The 17,166-nt window shown below is 43.1% G+C and overlaps 1 protein-coding gene across 4 annotated transcripts in view; it reads right to left on the reverse strand.

The window, feature by feature from the left end:
- Positions 1-9,181: 9,181 nt before the first annotated feature.
- The window catches only part of LOC136863745 (endocuticle structural glycoprotein SgAbd-8), a 120,884-nt gene continuing 112,899 nt past the window's right edge, over positions 9,182-17,166 (reverse strand). For all 4 annotated transcript variants that reach the window (XM_068225779.1, XM_067140101.2, XM_068225778.1 and 1 more), the window contains exon 3: positions 9,182-9,467. In XM_068225779.1, the coding sequence (XP_068081880.1) occupies positions 9,269-9,467 (199 nt within the window). In that variant the 3' untranslated portion in view covers positions 9,182-9,268. The remainder of the gene's footprint in view (positions 9,468-17,166) is intronic.

Consider the following 17,166-nt stretch of genomic DNA (forward strand, 5'->3'; position numbering starts at 1 on the left):
TAATAACAGCTACGATATTCTGATGCTTTTCCTGGCAGGATGTAGTGTTTACAGTGCACTATATCTTCTGGTATGGGCTAGAATAAATTTGTTACTTTCATTGACCTGTCTCAGTCTCATCTTTGGCTTTGACAATATGAAAGTGACCGAGTTATGAGCGATTCTAGTAATACCGTTCCTTATGCAGCCAGTCCCTATTATAAATGGTGTGAAAATATCGCTCATAGGGTCGGTTGGTGCATGCATTTCAGTGGGCTTGGCAGACTGATATGTAATAGCAAATTCTGGCTCAGTGAGGAAAGCAATGGGAAACTACCCCACTCGTCAGTTCCCTAGTATACCTCTTCAGTGACACCTAGGCTATCTATGACAGCTGTTGATGGAGCTGTAGAGGATCAAACAAGCCTTCGGGCTGAATACCCAACATACACACGACATTCTGAATTCTCCAATTTCTTTCATCTAAAATATTTACACTTTGCTCATTTCAATTTAATATAATGAATCTGAGAAAATAATTAAAATTTCGTAGTCAGTCCTAAGTCTGTAAAGTGAGAAGACAAATCTTGGTTATTCGTATGTCATGGAGATATCTCCATCTGAGGGGAGATCCTGTGATGGAACTAAAACACTATCCCATGGGGGAGCTGATGATGTTCCTTGTAAGTCGTTAATGTAACCGTGGTGGATGTAGGGTTTGTATCGAACTTCCATACAGTTTGGCAGAGAGGATTCTTACTTTGCGCATGTTCTCATTTAGCCCCGATAACATAATTTGCATTTATGCCTCCACCCTGCCTTCTAGTTCAGAATAGGAAGATCTCTTTTGTGCTACTTTAATGCAACAATATCCAAAATACAGCATGAATATACAGTGCATCCTAAGTGACTTCAACGCGTGGGTGGTAACTCAAAACGCCAGGCCAACATGCTTAGGACCTCATGGAGTGGGAAAAATGAACGAGGCTGGGCAGAGACTTTTGTAGCTGTGCTGCTACCCGTACTATGTGTCACAAACACATACTTACAGATCAAGCTACTTCACATCGTCTCCTGGACACATCTACGTTCCCACCATTGGCATTACATTGACCTTGTCCTAACTATACACTCAGATTTGAAGGGACTCTTTCTAACACGTAGCTATCGTAGTGCGGACTGTAATACAGATCATTCTCTTGTGTCCAGTAGAGTGAGTGAAGTTCACGCCTAGGAAACTGCACGATGTCAAGGTGAGAGGTTATCCTCGGATCAACACCACCTTGATCTCGAATCCCAAGTGAATGTTGCAGTTTACCGGCAGTATTGAACGTGCACTATCAGTCGCTGGACAAGTCGATACACGCATATAAACCAGGTGGTTTCATCTACGTGAAATCATCTGTAAATCCGCCTTCTCAGCCTCTGTTAATAACGAGTTTAATAGCAATGACTGGTACGATGTAAACGTGGGGGAGATGGAACCAATAGCTGAGACCAAACGGAAAACCCTGCTTGCATACAAAATAAATCCGGATGCTAGCACGAACGAGTAAGAGTTACACGGAACAAGGCTCACCAGACTGCCTGCAGGTATGCTGGCAACTACTGGTAGAACTTATGCAAAAACATACAAGATGCTACAGATTCTGACGTACCATACCGGTGTATAATGGCATCAAGAAGACTATTGCCCCATGTCCAATTAAACCACCCCTCTGAAATCCAAGGCAGATGAGGTTATCGCCGATCACATCAAGCATATGTATCGTTGGGTGGAGCACAATCTCGAGGTGTACGCCACATAGAATGAAATGACCAGTGATGCACTTGATTCCGTCACCCAGATGCAAGTCATGGAAGATTTAGATACGCTACCCACCATGGATGAGTTCAGTAGAGCCATCGACTCCCTTGCATGTGCTATGGTTCCTGGTGACGATAGCATCCCAGATGAAGTATTGAAGAGTGGCAAAAGTGTACTGCTTCAACATCTGTATCCATTCCTCTGTCTCTGTTGAGAAGAGGATCATAATCCACAGGACATGCGTGAAGCAAAAACGAATTTAACAACTACCGTGGCATCTAACGCCTGAGCAAAATAGAAAGAACCTATGCACGGGTTATTTGAAAGTGCTTACAACGCCTTGTCCTTCGTGTCTATCCTGAATCACAATGCGGCTTCAGATCTGGCCGATCAACTGAGGACACAATCTTCCAATTACTTCACCTTCGGAAGAAATGTCGTGAACAACAGAAATCACTCGTCATTGCATTTATTGATTTGGTAAAAGCATTTGACTTAGTTGAAACGGACTCTTCAGATTGCTGCAAAAGAAAGCAGCTTCCCCAGCAGACTCTTCGGGATGATTGTATCATTTCATGAGAATATGCAAGTAATCGTCTACTTCAGTGGAAGAAGATTAGAAAGCTTTCCTGCGAACAGCTATGTATTGGCCCCCACACTATATGGTAGTTTACTTCCCATGCTTTTGGAGACTGCACTTACGGCGTGTATCTACTCAACAGAGCTGACGGCAATTTTTTTCAAAACGCTGCCCGACTGAAAGCTAAGACAAAAGTGAGGACCATGCTCGTTCATGAAATGCTGTACGCTGATGATGTCGGTTTAGTAGCCCATACAGAGCTCCTGCTGAACCACTTCGTTGATCAACCGTCAAATATCTGCAAAGAGTTTAGGGTCTGAGTGTCAACATATAGAAAACTACTGTTTTGATCCAGGGCAGTGGCAATCTCCCGTCCATTGCCACTAACAGAAACTGACTAAAGGTAGTTGATGAGTTCATCTACCTAGGGTCCACTATATTTAACACATTGTCTCTAGATGTCGAAGTTGCTAACATAATTGCCACCATGTCCAAGCTGAGGAACAAAGTATGAAGCAACAGACTGCTGACAGTTAATACCAAAATACGAGTCTATAATGCACGCGTCATCAGCACACATTTTTTACAGTGGAAACACCGGAATAACCCTTGCCACATATGAGAAAATGTTGAATAGAACACTTCTCACTTTTTCTGTCTTAGGAGGAACATCCAGATCTCATGGAGAGACAGAGTACTCAACACTGAAGTCCTACATCATGCAGGGATCCCCAGTATATATGCTTTGCTCAGTCATTGGTAACTCAGGTGGCTAGGTCATGTACGCCGAATGGATCTTGAGCAAATACACAAAACCTTGCTCTATGGAGAACTGTTTGAAGGTAGGAGGCCAGTTGGAAGACCACACATCTTCTGTACAAGGATGCCTGTAAAGAATGACTTGAGCCAGGCTCATATTTCTCTCAGCCAGTGGGAAAGCACTCCGATGACCAATGTCCTTGGTGATTGGCTGTGACTAATGGGATGCAGAGAGCGGTGAGAAAACAGAACAATCTAATCTTACTTTTGGCATGCTAACACTGCACAAGGGAGTGCCATTCTAGCGTGTATCTCTTCAGACACTTAAGGCACTACAGTAACTGCATAAGAGAGCGAGCTACATCGACGTCTTGAATGGGCGAACGAATGCCTATTAAAGGGTTAGACGTTGTTTAGGTGCGTGTGTATACTAATTTATCACCATAGCTTCATTTTCAGTATATTCAGTCAGACGTTGTCTAAGTGTGTGTGTGTGTGTGTCTGTGTGTGTAAATTAATGTATTACCGTTGGTTTAGGAGTTTTTCGGTAATGGTTTTAACGTCGCACGGACACATCATCGTTTTCGGCGACGCAAAAATAGTATTGGAAAGGTAGCGGTCGTGGCCTTAACTAAGACAGTCCCACAGCCACAGGCTGGCATACTTGAGTACTTTCAAATACCACCGAACAGAGCCGGTGTCGAACCCACCAATTGAACTCAGAAGGCCAGTGCTCTACCGTCTGAGCCATTCGGTCAGACTTGTAAGAGCTGTGTGAAAGGGAGAAGTAGATATTGAACTCTCGAACGGACATCGATTGGAGTTAGATCATTGGTTGAAGAATGTGTTGATGAAAGGATAACTTCTTTGGTGTTGCCCTCAGGGAACAGCCAGTAGTCAAGAAATAAGTTCCCCTGTTTGAGTGCTTAGAAACATAGCTGGCTTCATCTTACAGGAGGCTTATGTATCCAATAGTTTGTAATCATACCGATAAATTACGTATGGGTGAACGAGTTTGCTGCGCGGCACGAGCCGCGAAGCTGTAAGCTTGCATTTGGGATGCGCGCGGGAAATATTCTGGTCTGTCAGTGGTCGTGAGGGTCATTTGTTCGGACGTCTAATTCAGAGAGTTATTCTTAATCTGCTTCGAATTCTAATTCCTGTCTGTGTGGACAAGGAAATGTGTATCAACTTATTCTGTTCGGTCGGTGAAGTAATCGGTCACGGCTCTTCGGAGTTTTAGATTATTCATCGTATGTGCCTTTTGCTTGACAACAGTTTCAAACAATGTCTTAACTGGAGTATACCAAGTGAGAAAAGCTTTTAATATCGTCTGTAGTCCCGCTTATGTGTTCAGCATCCTTCGTCGGTTTACGTATGTCATATACATACGCGTCTGGATTTATTTGTATAACTAGCTGATGTACCTGTGCTTCGCTACGGGATTCTCAGAAAGACTGACCTGGTGGTTTTCCTAACTTAATTCAACATAGGTCATTACAAAAACGTCAGTAGGAATGTAGCAATTGAAAGCAATGTTATGATATAAAATACTCGACCAAATGCAAAACCGCACACTTTCTCACTTTCAACGAAGAGTACTACGGTGCCGATCTAACAGTCCAAAGTTCCAGAGCTGGAATAACCAGTTCGCAGACTGCCAAATACACTCCTCTGTCATTATTCCGTTAAATATGCACACTACTCATTCCAATCAGTGGCTCAGAGTAGGGATTGAATAGCTCGAATACTAAGATGAACCAGTGTATTACGTACCAGATATATCAGAAAATGTATGAACCAGAGGAATGGCATGCTAAAGAAGAAAGTTATCTTAAACCCCAGCTACTTCCCGCCAATATACAGGCAGGCTGTTACAGTCGGTACGACCAAGCGTGTTGGCCCTGTGGTTAGAGGCGTGCAGATGTGAGATTGCATCCGGGAGATAGTGGATTCGAACCCCACTGCCGGCAACCCTGAAGATGGTATTCGGGAGATGGTGGGTTCGAGCCCCACTGTCGGCAGCCCTGACGATGGTTCTCTGTGGTTTCCCATTTTCACACCAGGCAAATGCCGGGACTGTGCCTTAATTAAAGCCACGGCCGCTTCCTTCCACTTCCTAGAACTTTCCGATCCCGTCGTCGCATAAGACATATCTGTGTCGGTGCGACGTTAAGCAAAAAAAAATTCGGTATTCCGTGGTTTCCCATTTTCACACCAGTCACACCAGGCTGTACCTTAAAGCCAAGGCCGCTTCCTTCACACCACTATTCATTTCCTATCCCATCGACACCGTAAGACCTACCTGTGTCGGTGCGACTTCAAGCAAATTTTAAAAAATCTCGGTACGCTGCAGTAAACCTATCTATCGGGGATGAGAGGAAAGAGAAGACAAAAAGCACATCACAACAAACAATGGTCAATGTAGTGTTATTGTTGATAAAGTTTATGAGCTTTCTATATTGCAGGCCTTCACATTAATTTTCTTTCGACTCTGATATTAGGGTGTCTTACAAAATTATTTATATCGTAGACTGTAGTTCCTTATTCTCAGACTTTACATACCGATTTTCACTAAATTCTGTTTACCCATTTTCTCGTGACTCGGCGCTGATATGGACTTAGTAACAAAAAATCCAAATTCATGAATATCTCCGATTATATGCGGTACGGTAACAATGTATACGATATAAGTGATCGGAAATTTAATAACTTCTTACATAACTACTACTAACTTAGGACATGACTAAAGTTAGGTTAGTTATGTAGTATTTATGGATATGACCACTAATAACATAAATAACTTATTTGAGAATTACATTTCAGACCTTCCCCTAAACTACCATTCCACTCAGCGTGAATAAAATAATTTGTAGCGTAGATTCCAGTGGTTCATCACCCGTCATTACATACCGATTTTCATTAAATTGTCTTCAGCCGCTTTATCGTGATGCGTGTACACACATACATACATATAGACAGACAGAAATTACGGAAAAGTAAAAAATGCATTTCGTTGTCACTGTGGACATAACCGACACAGAAATACCATTCTTTTCAAATTCTGAGTAATGTACAGACAACACTCTTATTTTATATATATAAATTTATCGATACGACCACTAATAACATAAATAACTTATTTGAGAGAGGAGCCTCCGTGGCTCAGACGGCAGCGCGTCGGCCTCTCACCGCTGGATACCGTGGTTCAAGTCCCGGTCGCTCCATGTGAGATTTGTGCTGGACAATGCGGAGGCGGGACAGGTTTTTCTCCGGGTACTCCGGTTTTCCCTGTCATCTTTCATTCCAGCAACACTCTCCATTCTCGTTTCATAGCATCTATCAGTCATTAATAAATCACTTTGGGAGTGGCGACCCCATCGTACTAATAGCCTATATCTGCTTCATTCATTCCATCCCTGACCCGGTCAATGACTGGAAAACAGGTTGTAGATTTTCATTCAACTTATTTGAGAATTACATTTCAGGCCTTCTCCTAAACTACCATTTCACTCAGCGCGAATAAAATAATTTATAGCCGAGCTTGTAGTGGTTTATCACCCGACATTACATACCGATTTTCATTAAATTCTCTTCAGCCATTTTCTATTGATGCGTGTACAATCATACAGACAGACAGACAGACAGACAGACAGACAGACAGACATTACGGAAAAGTAAAAAATGCATTTTCTTTGTTACTGTGGACATGACAGATACAGAAATACCATTCATTTCAAATTCTGAGCAATGTACAGGCAAAACACTTGTTTTATATATAGATTACATTTCAGGCCTTCCCCTAAACTACCATTTCACTCAGTGCGAATAACATTATTGATAGCGAAGATTATAGCGACCTATTCCCCGACTTTGAATACCACTTTTCGTGAAGATACGACCACTAATAAAATAAATATTTGACAATTAAATTTTAGGCCTTCCCCTAAACTACCATTTTTCTCAGCGTGTATAGCCTATATTGTAGCGACTTATTTTCCATCTTTGTCTAGCGATTGTCATTAAGACACGACCACTAATGACATAAATATTTGAGAATTAAATTTCAGGCCTTTCCCTAAACTACCATTTCACTCAGCGTGATTAAAATAATTTATAGCCTAGATTGTAGCGGTTCATCACCCGACTTTACATTCCGATTTTCATAAAATTCTCTTCAGCCGTTTTCTCGTGATGCGTGTACATACAGACAGACAGACAGACAGAAATTACGGAAAAGTAAAAAATGCATTTTCTTGTTACTGCGGACATGACCGATACAGAAATACCATTCTTTTCAAATTCTGAGCAATGTACAGACAAAACTCTTATTTTATATATATAGATAACTAGGCCAAGACCAAAAGGGATATCGCTTCTAAGTGTGAACGTGTTATCGCTACAAGGAAGTTGAATGTTCAGGTCATCAAATGGGCCAGAAAATACAATTGTTGCGTGAATGGAGACAGCTTCTCGGAGGAAATAAACCAAGGACTGCACGATTAGATCAACAAATGAAATTACACAATACCCAACTATTACTGCCTGCTGTGGTTTCTTGATGGATATAGTACTTTTGCATACATCTCTTGGCACAGGCTAGAGTAAAGTGTAGCTTCCACCGAAGTCCCAGTCAACATCCATGGCTGTGACAATATGGAAGCTGCTGGGGTATGGGTAGTGCTGAGTAATGACATTCAGAGCATGACTAATGCATCTGAGTGTTATGAAAGGTGCTGCTCACAGGGTCAGTCATGCTGCAATAGTACTTTCTGACCCAGAGGAAAGCAATGGCAAACTACCTCACTCCTCATCTTGTCTAGTACGCCTCATTTTGGTGCTGCCATTGGTTTTTGGGGTTTCCTTATAACCGCATAACCTTTGGTGGTGCTATTTGAGGATCCAACCAGCCTCTGGACTGTTGACCTAACAGACAGACACCCAACTATTTGGTCTAATAGTATAAATATTCGGAAGATAGTGGGTTCGAACCCTACTGTCGGCTGCCCTGAAGATGGTTTTCCGTGGTTTCCCATTTTCACACCAGGAATGTGTTGATGAAAGGATAACTTCTTTGGTGTTGCTCTCAGAGAACAGCCAGTAATCAAGAAATAAGGTCCCTTGTATGAGTGCTTAGAAATCGTTTTCGGCGACGCAATAATAGTATTGGGAAGGTAGCGGTCGTGGCCACGGACGCTTCATTCCCACTTCAAGCCCTTCCCTCTCCAATCGTCGCCATAACACCTATCTGTGTCGGTGCGACGTAAAGCAACTTGTAAAACAATAGCATAAATATTAATAGAAAAAGCGATAACTGTGAGTATACAAAAATAAATTGTATTACAGATTGTTAATTTTTTAATGTCCAAATATTATTTTTATTTTTTAGAAATATGTGTCTCATTTTATTCATAATAAATTCTGTTAATTAAGCTGTCAAGTAAATTCTTACCTAGTAGCATGAATATATGCTCCTGTTCAGTTTTGATCGTTTTCAGGGGAGTAGGTAAGGCCCATGTAACAAAATACCTGCAACTTATGTACGCGACCTGAGAAGAGTAATATCATATTTCTACCATTTCTCTTATTTATTATCATTTTAATTAACTTTTTGAGAGATTATTTGTAGACCTCATGGCTCCCATTTACAAGCAGTTTTGATATGTTTATTATTTATTTATTTATTTATTTATATAAATATGTATTTGTTCAATTCCAATTTAAGCCATTATGAGAGGTAGATATTTCGAGTATATTACAATTGGCGACCAACGCCGTTGCAAATTCATTTAGTATTATCATAATTCGAGTTAAATGCACATATGGGTGTAGACGATTTTTTTCAGTAATAAAGATAATCTGAATGTTTATAAAAATGTGTTAAACAATAAAGAAATAAGTGTTTATTTAAATGCTTTTAACACTTTTACCAGTATCTTTGTATGAATATTTTTTTTTCAATTTTAGAGCACATAAATCCAATATTTAGTTACCATGGTGGAGACTAAATGGAAGGTGAACTGACTGTACAACACATACATGATATTTGCTTTTTATTTATTTTTTCATTGTGGTACCCTTTGTACAGACTGCATTGCTACGAAGATGAAAGATAAATATGAATGGCTGCTCTCATGCTGTCATTAGTGAGGGGCAACTGGGATGGAAGCACTTTCAGGGTGGAAGCCGTTGGTGTCGGCGGTGTACTTGACAGCGACAGGTATGCCTTCGGGACTGGTGTATGAGTAAGCGCCATTCTTCACCAGGACGTAGTCCTTACCATCAGCTGTTGGGGCGAGGACTCCCTGTTCGGAGAACGTTGTGCCGTCACCGGACGTGTAACTGTAAGAGCAAAAGACAGTAGTTATTGGTTACTAATAATAATAATAATAATAATAATAATAATAATAATAATAATAATAATAATAATAATAATAATAATAATAATAATACGGCTTGACAAATAGCATCTACAATAAGAAGTGCTTATCCTGGAATTCCAAATTAAAACATTACGATACCGTGGTCAAAACAGAATGCCTATATGCAAGTGAATGCCTCTCCATGAACTACAAGCTGGAGAAGCTAGAGGTCCTGGAAATAAGAATCCTCAGAATAATTATGGGAGCTGTCCAAACTGAAAGTGGATGGAAACTTCGGAGCAACAAAGAAGTTTACAGAAGGTGGAAAGAATCTCAGAGACCATGAAGAAAAGGAGACTGGCGTTTCTCGGACATCTGTACAGAATGGACGCAAACAGACTTACCAAACAGATATTTGATTACTTCTGGAGAAAAAAGACCACTACAGCATGGATTAATTAAACGAAGAAGGATATGGAGAGGTTAAGCAGCTCGGAAGTCCAGCTGTTAGAAAGGAATACGTTTAGGAACACAGTGAAGAGTTTGGAAGGGGTTCAAGCCGCAGGAAAAACTAAGAAGACCGGAAGAGCCTGGACAGATTGAACAACGGAAGCAGGCCAGCGAACGCATGAAGGAGTATTGGACGCAAAGAAAACTCCGCAGGAAGAGAAAGAAATGAAGTTGTAGCGTGATCCTTAGTGGTCCATTCGCTTGTAATATTAATAATAATAGGCTGCCCAACTAAGAATTCTACAAATACTATGAAAAATCACGGACGTGGCCAGAAAGAGATGCCAAGAATTTTATGGATACGTCTACAGGATGCATCACATCATGCCAGATTGACCAACCAGCTTCTCGTTTACTGACAAACGAGAAAGACCAAGTCACCACGGTTGATGGAGGTAAACAAAGATCTGCAGGAACTGGGGGGAACAGAAAGAGACTTAAAAGACCGCATATCTCTCAGGAGGAGGCTTAAACAAAAGAGGTTCCAGGACAAACCACAAAGAAGGAAGCGAGGTATCCTCTGGACAAAGGAGAGAAAGGAACAAACCAGCGAGAGGATGCGCGATTACTGGGCAAACATCAAAACCCACCCCAAACGCAATAGTTGAATATCGTGGTCCTTAGTCGGTGTATACGAAACAACAACAATAATAATAATAATAATAATAATAATAATAATAATAATAATAATAATAATAATAATAATAATAATAATAATAATAATAATAATAATAATAATAGCTCTCTCTGTGGATCAGTAGCAGTATCGACTTTCAGATCCCAAAGTCGGATTTCTGATGGGCAGAAAAGTCCATTAGACACTCCATGTCGTACGATGATAACATGTAAAAGATCTGTAGTGACACATCTGGTGTTTTATCTGACAAAATTAAATAAGAACTCAGCCGCTGTTCGACAAACAGAGATCTGGTTTACTCTGCCACCTGGTAAAATAAAATGGAACGTCGAAACTGATGTGCAGGCTGTCTAGACGACACCAAATCAAAATGCCAGCTCACGGTACTAGGTTTTTTTTTTTTTTTTTTTTTTTTTTTTGATAACTTCATTTTCGAAGTGTCAGACCTCTTCCATTTTCCCCTTGATTATTGTTAAAAGAGGATGATTGCTCTGTTGTACTTCCTCTTAAAACAAGCACCATCCCCACCACCTGGCCGTCACGACCATATCGCCAGTTAATTAATTTCAACGACGGCTGCCATATTTGCATATCGGTGAATGACTTAGTACAAAAATATATATTTGTGAATATCTCCATTATTATAGCTCACGCAGCCCCCTCGTGTGTGCTTCTACAATTGTAGGGGGCTAACCTTGGTTACCCTCTTCAATTGAAGATCCTCTTCGCGGTGAGGGGGACTAGTAGCTCCTTTCTTGCGATGCCGAATGGAGCCCTATTGGGTAACCGTTCGGCATACAAGGAGGAGGAAGCTAAAGCACCGCCCAACCCTAAGGTGTAACGCGACCCGTACCAATGGGGTGCATGGCACATGGGAGATGTGTCTTGAACGGAGCCTTCGAGATACTTGGCGCCCTCTCGAAGTAAGTAGCCTTACCCAGGTATGCGGGGCTCTGCCTGGGCGGACATATATTTCCCTAGCTACTCGTGGGACCTACATGAGTTCCGTAGCCACCCATAAACCGGAGAGCTCTTCTGGGGCCTCCGAGAGAAATACCAGCACAACAACAACCGAAGGGGACTCTTCGGAGATACCCTCGGACAGTTCGACTTCAACAGTTAGAAGGCTCACTCAAGAGGTGGGCAATCTGCAGGTGAAGAAGAAGAAGAAACAGCGCTCTGGCGCTGAAAAGAGGAGATACAAGAAGGCCTTAAAGGCCCGGGAGCAGGCCAAAGAAGGCCTAACTCCTGGGGCTGAGGGGACTTCTACTACCACAACAGCGACAACAGTGGAGGGATCCAATGGGCACAAGAGGCGGGACCCTGAAAAGGGCTCTGCTTCTAGGGCACAGAGGACCCCACCCACTAAGATGCCAGCGGGGAAACGACTTCTGTCGGGGGCAACCCCAGAAGAAGATCGGCAGACCCGCAAGAGACCCAAAGTGGAGTACGCCAGGATAGCTAAAGCTGGGATCAGGATGGCCATAGTACCTGTGGGATATCCTGACCAGCAGCTATCCGAGAAACAGGTGGAAGCTGTGGAAGAGGCTATCACCAATCTGATAGACGAGCTTCCGGAGCAGGGGCCCACTAAGCCTCAGTTCCTGGACTGCTATCTGTCAAGGGGTGCGGCCGTCATCATAGCGGAGAACAATGAAACTGTAGCATGGCTTTCTAGCCTTGTTACAGGTATACAACCGTGGGAAGGAGCCAGGCTCACAATTGTGGGCATGGACAAACTCCTTTCCTACAAGAGAGTCATGGTCTGGATACCAGGACAACCAAAGGACAATAACGTCCTTTCGGGAAGAATGGCACGCCAGAACCATGGCTTAAATCCCGCCAGCTGGAGGGTCTACGACCGCAAGGAGGAGAAGAGAGGCGTCCGCCTTGTGGTCAGCATGGACTCCAGGGATGTGGAGAAAGTGGTGCGGAAGAAGATCTTCTGCGGGGTGCATGTGGCTACCTTCACATTAGTGGAGGGCAAGCGTGACAAGCAGAGGACCAACCCCACCACAGATAAAACCGAGACCAGCAGGGGCGAAGAGCTGGAGCCCGGACAGGAACCGGGGCCAGCCAAGCCTCAAGACTCATCGCGGGAGACGGAGCTGCACGTTCCGGAGACCGCATAAGGTAAAGTATTCTATGAAAGTAAAGAATGATTACTTTCATACAAGCAAATATACAACATTGTATAGCGGCCTCTAGGGTACTTAATAGAAGTATCCAGAAAGGCGGGTTTTCGGTCGCCCTGATACAAGAACCCTGGCTTAGACAGGGACATATCATGGGACTAAATTGTGCAGGTTTCACTCTATTCAGTGGAATAGCAGAGGAGAAGCCTAGAGCATGTATACTAGTTAAGGATCATAACGCTTGGGCTATACCGGGTTTCATTACTAGAGACCTAGTAGCAGTCCTAATGAGATATGAAGAGGGCGGACAGCCAAGAGACTTGGTTGTCTGTTCTGCATATTTCCCAGGAGACTCTGAATCTCCACCCCCGCCGGAGGAGTTCAAGAGACTGGTGATATACTGTAGGAAACAAGGATTAAACCTCGTTGTAGGATGTGATGCCAATGCTCATCATAGCATTTGGGGAAGTAAAAATACAAACCGAAGGGGAGAGCACCTCATAGAATTTCTATGTACAACTGATCTTGAGATCATGAATATTGGTGATACCCCTACCTTCATTAATAATAGGAGCGAAGGGATCATAGATCTTACCCTGGGTTCCATGGGAATCATTCAGGAATTTAAAGACTGGAAGGTCTCTTTGGAGCCTTCCTTGTCAGATCATAGACACATTGTGTTTTATATAGAGGGCTCCATCGAGATCCCGTCTTACAGAAACCCTAGACGAACCGATTGGATATCTTTTAGGGAGGACGTGAGGAGGGGACTGGAGGGAGGACCCTCAAATATAATTAAAAACAAAGAGGAGCTGGAGCTCAGTGTGAGTTTTCTCACACGGACACTGGTTACCTCTTATGAATTAAACTGCCCTATTGTTAAGGCAAAAAGAGTAACAGGAAGCTTCAAGTGGAATAGTTATCTTGAACACCTGAGGAGAAATACACGAAGGCTCTGGAATAAATACAGGGAACTTCAGGATCAAGAAAGCCTAGATTCTTACAAAGAATCACAAAGAAGGTACAAGTCAGAAGTCAAGAAGGCTTCTAGGAAATCTTGGAGACAATTTTGTGACTCCATCGAAAGTCAACATGAAGCGGCAAGGCTTCATAAAATTTTAACCTTGGATAGAAGGGCAAGGCTGGGCTCACTGGAGACTCCTTCTGGTGGATACACATCCACAGAGGGGGAGACCCTGAGCTTACTGCTTGATGCCCACTTTCCAGGTTCGGTAATCACGAATAGTGAGGTAGAATCGAGCGGATCCTTCAGACCCGATAAAAGTGGCTGGAGGGAAGCCGCAGAGATTGTTACCCCAAGAAGGGTTAAGTGGGCATTAGAATCCTTTGCCCCTTACAAAAGCCCAGGTGTGGATGGGATCTTCCCGGCGCTTCTTCAGGAGGCGGGGGGGGGGTCCTTATACCATACCTGGTTAGAATTTTTAGAGCCTGTCTCACTATGGGGTACGTGTACTCCTTGTGGCGTCAGGCGAAGGTGGTATTTATACCTAAACCCGGAAGGTCTTCATATACTAGACCTAAGGATTATAGACCCATTAGTCTAACGTCTTTTCTACTTAAGACCTTGGAAAGACTGGTGGATAGACATATCAGGGAGAAAGTATTAAGAGACTTTCCCCTGCATTCTCATCAACATGCATATCAACCAGGGAAGTCGGTTGAGACGGCACTACACCAGCTGGTTTCTAGGCTGGAGAGTGCCTTGGATCAGCAACAACTTGCTATGGTTGTATTCCTAGATATAGAAGGGGCCTTTAACTATACATCTTTGGGCTCCATAGAACGTAGTCTAGAGAGAAGAGGAGTGAGCAGTATGCTCATAAAATGGATTATGGCCTCACTGCAGGGCCGTCAAGTTCTGTTTACTCTCAACGCTGTAATGTTGAGAGCTAATATAGACAGGGGGTGTCCACAGGGAGGAGTATTATCACCAACATTATGGTGTCTGGTAGTGGATGAACTACTTACCAGGTTAAATGTTGGAGGAATATACGCCCAAGGCTATGCAGACGACATAAGCCTGATGGCGGTAGGAAATTTCCCAAGTACGGTTTCCGAACTCGTACAGAGCTCTCTACGTAGGGTGGAAAGATGGTGTCACGAGACAGACTTGTCGGTTAATCCCGATAAGACGGAGCTCGTGGTATTTACCAGGAGGAGGAGGCTAGACGGACTGTCAGAGCCTTTCCTAGTCGGAAAAAAATTAGTTAAGACAACATCGGTTAAGTACCTAGGGGTAATCCTTGAGGCAAGACTGAGTTGGAAGAAACATATAGATCATAAGGTGGATAAGGCTCGCAAGATTATGTGGGCCTGTCGCAGGGCCGTCGGGAAGACTTGGGGCCTAAGACCTAGGGTGGTCCAGTGGCTCTATATCTCCATTGTACGGCCCACGATCACCTATGCATCTATAGTCTGGTGGCCAGGCTCAGAGAGTAAAACTGTGAGCACCAAGTTAAACAGTGTCCAAAGACTTGCGTGTCTAGGAATAACAGGGACACTGGATACTACACCATTATGTGCAATGGAGGCCATCCTAGGTTTCCCCCCCCCTTACATTTATATGTTAAGGTAATAGCGGGAATGAGTGCCTATCGCCTTTGGTCACTCGGAGGATGGTCCTTCAAAAACCCGAATAGAGGTCATGCCTCTATTCTTACAAGGCTTCACCAGACTTGCCCTATGACAATGATGATCGGGGATCTGATGAAGCCTAGCTTTAATTTGAATTATAAATTCACAGTGGTGATACCCACAAGGGAGGAGTGGGCCGCGGACGCTGGGGCCCGTCTTAAGTCTGGGGGCTGTACATGGTACACAGATGGCTCGCGGACGGAGGCGGGCACAGGCGCCGGGGTCTGGGGGCCTAAGACAAGGCTCTCCCTTCCTATGGGTAAATATGCTACTGTTTTCCAGGCTGAAGTATACGCAATACTAGCCTGTGCTTTAAATATATGGAAAATGCCTGGACACAGAAGACACATCACTATATGTAGTGATAGCCAGGCAGCGTTAAAAGCACTATGTGCAGTTAAAACAACATCAAAACTGGTATGGGAATGCCAAAGGATGTTAGATCAGCTGTGTGAGCTTAGCTCAGTTACCTTATTATGGGTTCCTGGGCACACAGGAATCAGTGGAAATGAAGAAGCTGACAAACTAGCGAAACAGGGCTCAATGGGTTCCTTCACAGGACCAGAGCCCTTCCTGGGAGTGTCACTCCGAAGTGTGAGACTGGCAATATCCCAATGGATAAACCAGTCTCACCTAGATATTTGGAAGAGGTTAACCATAGCAAGACAGGCACGTGAACTTATCAAAGGGCCTAGTCAAAGCTATAAAAAGGTCCTAATGAATTTGAATAGGACCAGAATGAGAATGGTAGTTGGACTGTTAACAGGCCACAATACCTTACAGAGACACCTACACATCATGAAAATCACCCAGGATCCGATGTGTAGAAGATGTGGTAAGGAGGAGGAGACCTCCGCGCATGTGTTATGTCAGTGCGAGGCTTTTGCAAGCACTAGACATCGATACCTGGGCTCACACTTCGTGAGCCTGGAGGACATCAGGAACGCCAAAATCCGGACACTGGTATCCTTTATAGGAGCACTAGGGCTGGACTAGGCAAACCCGTTCAAGGGGCACAAAGGGTCTTCATAGACCTACGTGTGGAGCTCTGCGAAAACAGGGCTCACCCATTTCTTATCTATCTATCTATCTATCTAGCTCACGCGGTAGAAATGTATCAGACAGAAAAAGACCGACATTAGGTTTCTATAATATGTGTTATATACATTTTTAGATAGAACCAATATTTCCGGAGATGTTTTGATTGCCGGGCTGAGTGGCTCAGACGGCTGAGACGCTGGCGTTCTGACCCCAACTTGGCAGAAAGAAGTCCAGTGGTATATGAAAGTGCTCAAATACGTCAGCCTCGTGCCGATAGATTTACTGGCACCTAAAAGTACTCCTGCGGGACTAAATTATTGGCACCTCGGCGTCTGCGGAAATCTTAAAAGTAGTTAGTGCGACGTAATGCAATTATTATTATTATTATTATTATTATTATTATTATTATTATTATTATTATTATTATTATTATTATATGTTCGGAAGTTTATGAGAAGTATAATAATCGCGAATATCTCCGTCATTGCTCCCCGTAGGGTAACAATTTGCACAACTACACCTATTATTATCGGAGAAATTTGACATTTTATGTTTTCCCCCTTAACATTGCCAAGCCATTGTATACTAATCAAATAATATACAGTATAACCTTGTACACAGTTCGGCTATTTCTGAACTTAAATACTGAATTTGGAGAGAAGTTGTTAGCTGTTCCCCGCGATGACGTAACAAACAGATAG

Source organism: Anabrus simplex, chromosome 1 (genome assembly GCF_040414725.1).
Source record: "Anabrus simplex isolate iqAnaSimp1 chromosome 1, ASM4041472v1, whole genome shotgun sequence".
Taxonomy (NCBI): domain Eukaryota; kingdom Metazoa; phylum Arthropoda; class Insecta; order Orthoptera; family Tettigoniidae; genus Anabrus; species Anabrus simplex.